At 41.0% G+C, this 6,254-nt stretch overlaps 4 protein-coding genes across 4 annotated transcripts in view; all 4 read right to left on the reverse strand.

Annotated features, from left to right (window-relative positions):
• The window catches only part of TM35_000261920 (UDP-Gal or UDP-GlcNAc-dependent glycosyltransferase), a gene marked incomplete at both ends in the record, with an annotated part of 873 nt that extends 743 nt beyond the window's left edge, over nt 1–130 (reverse strand). Inside the window, one exon of the mRNA XM_029027929.1 lies at nt 1–130. This exon is cut by the window's left edge and continues 743 nt beyond it. Within this exon, the coding sequence (XP_028880806.1) occupies nt 1–130 (130 nt within the window).
• A 316-nt stretch (nt 131–446) lies between these two features.
• On the reverse strand, nt 447–1,601 carry TM35_000261930 (UDP-Gal or UDP-GlcNAc-dependent glycosyltransferase; the record flags this gene model as incomplete). Its single annotated transcript, XM_029027930.1, has 1 exon — nt 447–1,601. The coding sequence occupies one exon, from the start codon at nt 1,599–1,601 to the stop codon at nt 447–449; it is 1,155 nt and encodes a 384-aa protein (XP_028880807.1).
• Nucleotides 1,602–2,880: 1,279 nt separating this feature from the next.
• Nucleotides 2,881–4,128, reverse strand: TM35_000261940 (putative dihydroceramide synthase; the record flags this gene model as incomplete). Its single annotated transcript, XM_029027931.1, has 1 exon — nt 2,881–4,128. The coding sequence occupies one exon, from the start codon at nt 4,126–4,128 to the stop codon at nt 2,881–2,883; it is 1,248 nt and encodes a 415-aa protein (XP_028880808.1).
• Nucleotides 4,129–4,741: 613 nt separating this feature from the next.
• On the reverse strand, nt 4,742–6,124 carry TM35_000261950 (uncharacterized protein; the record flags this gene model as incomplete). The annotated part of the gene is made up of 1 exon (XM_029027932.1): nt 4,742–6,124. One exon carries the CDS (start codon nt 6,122–6,124, stop codon nt 4,742–4,744), a length of 1,383 nt encoding a protein of 460 aa, XP_028880809.1.
• Between the last annotated feature and the right edge of the window lie 130 nt (nt 6,125–6,254).

The following is a 6,254-nucleotide window of genomic DNA, read 5'->3' on the forward strand; positions in this document are numbered from 1 at the left end:
AGGGATACCCACTAGACGTGACTGCTGTATCGGCGTCATAGTAGCGGTGTCCAATGAATGCCTGCAACACAAGAATCACCAAACAAAGGCCTGTGACGATGACTACCTTTCGTGGGCCACGGGTTGCCATTATAGCTCTATCTGTATGTTTACAAATTAAAGCAGAGTATTGAGAATGTCATGGAGACGGATGTAAAGAGAGGGTGACAAAGAGCGAAAGGAGTTAAAAACCTCAACAGTAGTCAACTAGGAGCAAATCAAGATATTCATTTGAAGTAAATTAGGGAAGCATAGTCCCGGAAGCAATAATGAAATCAAGAGATAAGAGGGGTGTACTTAATAGTTCAAAAATGTATCCAGCCCAGAGAATCAAAAGCAAATAAAAGAAAAAAGGGAAAATCAAAAACATTTGCACAGAGATTATGTGTACCATATCCGTGGTAGTGCTAACAAACAAACTGAATATATCCACGACCACGCACCATTTCCAGTCTAGAGCTATGTGTCGTGTCGTTGCCAAACCGCTCCATCAGCTTCCCATAGTCATCCTCGCGCAAGTGGTGAATAACAACAGACCTCCATGTGACAGAATAGTGCCCAGTGTCGTTAAGAATATCGTGAAAGCTGCACGGTGCAGCACCGACGAAAATAGAGTGATGGTGACGTTGCTCAACACGCAGCACCTGACCAACCACTTTATCCTCATCTTGCATATTAAGTGAGAGAAACTTCGGTTCACGCATTTTACTGTACGGCATCTCTACGAGACGTTGGAGTGGTTTGTAAGAAACAAACTGCTGTACCACATCCCTTGAGAGGGTATAGCACATTCCAGCAGCATATCGAAAACGGTAGTTAATTCTGCGTTTCCGCACACTCCAACCCAGAGGCATTCCCCAATACACCCTTCGCCTGGGTAGTGTGTGTAAATCAGCCAGGAACTGTGGTACTCGCAGGAACATGTCATCGTCTCCCTTCGCAATGTAGTTCACATTCGGGAATACTCGCAGTGCCAACTCAAGCCAAAAGTACGTTTTTCGGCTCATGCTAATCTCAGCCTCGGTACCCCAAAATCCACCACCACCAATTGTTTTCTTCGTTGTTGGCAGAGCATCATTCATCGGCAGTGTAATGATATCGTGATACTCATCAGCCTCATCCACTAATGCAGCAGAATGCTTGTAGCCGTGTGATGGGTGCCGTGCAAGTACATACAGCACCAACATGGCACCAGTGAAGTTATTCGCCCTCCGTGCAACACCGGGGAACTGCCAGCACGTGGTCCGCTGCAGATCACGGCGTCTCCGTCTCGTAGATATATCCACAGATGGGATGCCAAACACAATGAGGTAGTCACGCTCCCTCCACATCTCTATGGTGCTGTGTGGGATGTAGCGCAGATACTCATTGTCAGCTGTGGCATCTGGACTATGCGGCTTTACGGCGGCAGTGAGGTTCAACGATGTATCAGAGGGATACCCACTAGACGTGACGGCTGTATCGGCGTCATAGTAGCGGTGTCCAATGAATGCCTGTAATGTAAGAAGGATGAAAAATAGAGTTGTGGCGATGACTCTCTTTGGTGTGCTGTACTGAACCATAAGAGTAGACTCTTTGTTTATATATGTATGTATGTATGTGTGTTTGGCTGTTTGTGTGTCGATCTCTAAAGAGAGAGAAAATGATGGAGAGAGATGTTTGCTTTAGCATACAGTGTGTGGGTGATTTGTGAATCACAATCCACATGTTTGATGGTTTAACGTGGGTGAGGGGTGAGTGTGTTGCTAATGTTCATTGAGGAATATTTCTCCCTATTCCCCCCAAAATGCATATTTGGCCTTTTTCATTACAATCCGGGGAATAGTGTTTTGGTATTGAAAGCATTTTCATGTGTTTTAGAGTTTTTCTCATATTGCTTTAAATGGGGATTTTTTTTTTTTTTATTCTTTCATCGGGGTATATTATTCTTCTCTTTATTTATGCATCACACATAAGATAGGGTCGGTATTCATTATTAATACCACATATGTTGTACAGTTATTAACTAGGGCCAAATACTGTAAATATTGTTATAGTGATATAGAAAATTGAAATTCCGTAATATTGTGAAACGTCACCATAGTAAAGAAAACACACACACACACACATCAAAAACAAAATTGAAGGTGCAAATGAGAGGTTTCCTTACTGGAGTTATACCAATAAAAAAAATGAAGACGTGGGTGTGTAAAGATAGTTATCTAAAGGTTTGGGGTGGGAAGAAGAGGAAAAAAAAATCCCTAAAGAGTGATTACCCGAGAAAGTAAAAAAAATAAATAAATAAACGATCGCAGCTGTTTGTTGTGTTTTTCCTCTCTCCTGTGGGTAGGAGATAATATGCAGAAGAACAAAATAATCGAACTGGAATATAAGAAACCATATAAACTGCCACCTCCATAACAAAAAAAAAAAGCAAACAAAATAGAGAAGATTGAATGACATGCAGACATGTCAGATAAACATCCTACATACAGTCTTATATAGACTGATAAATATTCTGCGAGTGTGGGATGTAAGAAGAAGGGGATTTTGACACATAACCACACATACATGCATATATATATACAGTGTTGGAGATGAAGAATACGTACATACGATCATACAGAAAGTTTCAAGGTAAAAAAAAAAAGGACCTGGTACCCACAATGAGAGAGGAAAAAAACAAACAGATTGAAATATGCAGCGGATAGTGCTTATACCACTACTCTGAAAGTTAAAACGAACACGCACAGAAAAAAAAAGATAACAAAAAACAAAACAAAACAAAAAAAAACAGAAGAGAAACAACAGTAACATCACGTCAGACAATAGGAAGAAAATAAATATTATGAAGGAAAACATCTATTTTTCATCATTAAGTTTTTCACCGTCACTGATACCAGACTTCTCGTCATCTGTTTCATCATCGTCAGAGCGGATATCGCAGCGTGGGCCTCCAGTAACTACTCCTACAGCCAACTTCACGATCAGAGCAAACCAATATACATGTAGCCCTTGAAGTATCACCTGTAGAAGAAGCGCCAAAAACCAACTGCTTACAGTAAGAATGCGGATCTTTACTTGAAGGAAAAGTGTTGCCAATGCCAGAAATGGTAAACATACCAGTCGAAAAAAGAAAAAACAAACAATAAAAGCAATAAAACATAGTATCATTACGTTCTCATTAAAGACAATTTTGTAGAGAAAAGATCGTGGGGGTTCTGTAATAATAATGCCGTTTGGTTTAAGGGTTGCTGCCTTCTGTTGTCGTAATATGGCTGCGTTTACAACATAGTTGATAGACTTACTTAGGGCAAGCATAATATCACTGGCATCGTGGATGAAAAGCACATAGGCACCAAAGCGATGTTCATAACTGCAGTGTGAAATCACTATCAAGGCGATGGTGACGATATGATGAAGCAAATATTCAAAGAAGTCTGAACGTTTCATATCATGCTCCATAAACATCGAGACGATCTCTGAGAGGTAAAATCCAAGGCCATAGCAATAGTAATGTAATAACTTAGGCTCCGGGTTGTATGGATGTGGGGTAAGAAGACTGATACGATTTGCCTCATTAACAGGGAAGCCAAACCAGGGTTTGTCCCATTGCACATAATAGCCAAAAGCAGTAGAAAGAATATAGAACAAGGCGAGCCATACCTGGGTTTGGAACTTCTTTAGTTTGATGCGCTGACCCTTATTTAGATATGTTTCTGAGGTGCCATCGCTTAATTTCCTATAATGGCGTTTTGGCACCACCACCTGTAAGTATAGGCCAAGCCCAGAAAGTTGTTCTTGACAGAAGATGCGTAGAAAAACAAAGGCAACAGCCCACAGTAGACACGGAAGCAATTGTGGAAGTATAGTAACATCCCATCCAAGCCCTCCCCAGCCGTTCAGGTGTTTTTGCAGCGAAAAGGGGTTTGTCAAGAGCCACCAGAGTTCTTCCCTTGTGAAGGTGAGATTGTTCGAAAGCAGGTCCCTTGCGTGGTCTCCAGTGTGGTTGTAGTATGAGACGAATCCATACTCCTTTGCTCGCTCAAACGACATCGCATAGATGTCTGGCCTTAATGCTGTTCTACTGATGAGACTCGAATCGACCATCTTTTTCAAAGTGCTAGAGTGCCAGAATGCCAGAGAAGGAAGTTTTCTTAGCCCTTACTAAACAGCCACAGATAAGAAAAAAAAAAGGTATTTATAGAGATAGAGAGTGATAGAGGATTAGAAAGTGTACACGTAGAGTGAGGCAAAATGCAACCATTTAACCTTTACAAAAAGATTATTTTTATAGATTAGAGAATAAAACAATAATGAAAGTAATAAAAAAATCTCTTCCATTAACGTTTGACCATTACTGTTTTTTTTTTCGTTTTGTTTTCTATTGGTATGTGTGCGTGTGACTCTTATCCACATTAGAAGAGACAAGATGCAGAATCTTCGTCTTTTCTTCCACAACATGAGTGAATGTCTATGTGTATGTGTGTTCCGGAGAGAAGAAAGGGAGTATACAAGATAAGGGAAACATTCCCTCAAACAAACAAACAAACAAACAAACAAATAATCATTAATCAGAGGCCATATTACAAGCGTTGGCCACCACCGCCCTCCTTTACATTTACGTTCTCTTTCTCTCTCTTTCTCTTTCTCTTTCTCCCAGATATCCAAACAGGTGTGAGACATTTCAGTGGGAACACCCATCCATCTAACGTAGAGATCTCTACAGTGTTTCTGAGACCACCGCCGCAAGAGCGCTTGGGGCAAATAGTTTCAGCCACTGCAGAGAACGCGGTGGCGGTCCTTGGGGTGCATAACAGAGTTGCCACCCATACACCCACGCAAAGGCACTGCCAAGGCGTAAATAATCCTCTACACTGGCGGCAATGAAAAACATATCTTCATGAATAGTCGTATGCAATTGGGGTGATGGAGATGATATGGAAGTTGCTGCTGCTGCTGCTGCTGCTGCTTTTGGTGGTAGTGTTGGTCCTGTTATCGGTTGTGATACGTATGATGATGATGATGATGATGATAATGATGATGATGTGGAGTTGATGGAGGATACAGCAGCTCCGCTTTCTATATTCCCTTGTTGTTGTTGTTGTTGTTGTTGTTGTTGTTGTTGTTGTTGTGGGTGTGGAATACGACCCCAAACCTCAGGAGTTTCATTCACCTGCCCTACACCAATCACACGAGCTGCTGCTTTTGAACACACATACACAAGAAGTATTTCACATGCCTCACCACCGTAAAAAGAGGGGATATCTGATTTAGAAGTACCTTGTTTTACAGACTTACGGAGTAAATCATAACGGGCGTAAGGTGAGAGTAGAAATAATCGTACTTGTGGAACTGAGGATACAGTTACTTTTCTTTCTGTAGAAGATTCACGACTTCCTTCATTTCTTTCGTCTGTATAATATTTGCTTTCAGAGAGACGACGACGACGTACACATCTCATCTTTGCCTGATGTGAGATATCCTCTGTACACTCTACAATCTCATGAATAGCATTAATGCAGATAGAGGTAAGAGGTTGGGGTGTCTGTAATGATGATAATGATGATAATGATGATAACGATGATAATAATGATGATGATCTATTCTGTATAGTAGTGGATTCAGAGATTCCAAACGCTGGTGGAGAAGGTGTGAGAGCACCAATGAGAGAAAACGGTTCCGAGACATTGGCTAAACCCATATCTGAGAATAAACTGAGAATTACATTTGGAAGATATGGAAGAATAGGAGACGTTTGCTGTTCTGCAGAGGATTGATTCCATCGTTGACTCCACTCTTCTGCGGCGCGAACAAACATTGGAAGATGAATAGATGTCGCTCCATCACTACGCTGAAGAATCGCATCCATATCACTTGTGCTCAGAACTTGTTGAAGTGGAGTACATTTGATCTTTTTTTCCGAACCGCGTTGAAGAAAGAAAAAGGAAAGTCCATACTTTCGTTGAAGTCTTTGGGTTGTACACACCAGAAGGGCCGCGGCTGGTCCTGTGGGAGATACCACAATAGGGGAACAGTTCCGTTTTCTAGTTTTTCGTTCCTTTTCATGCATGGCTATTTTTTTACTATTATTACTATTATCCATATGTAGTATATGAAAAAGCTCTAGGAATAAAGAAGAAATCTAAAAATAAAAAAAAGACCAAGACAGAAAGAAATAGAAAAAAAAACAGAAAAATAAAAAAGAGGTCGAGCGACAGAGAGAGAGAGAGAGA

This window comes from Trypanosoma theileri (genome assembly GCF_002087225.1).
Source record: "Trypanosoma theileri isolate Edinburgh chromosome Unknown TM35_Tth_26_V1, whole genome shotgun sequence".
Classification (NCBI taxonomy): domain Eukaryota; phylum Euglenozoa; class Kinetoplastea; order Trypanosomatida; family Trypanosomatidae; genus Trypanosoma; species Trypanosoma theileri.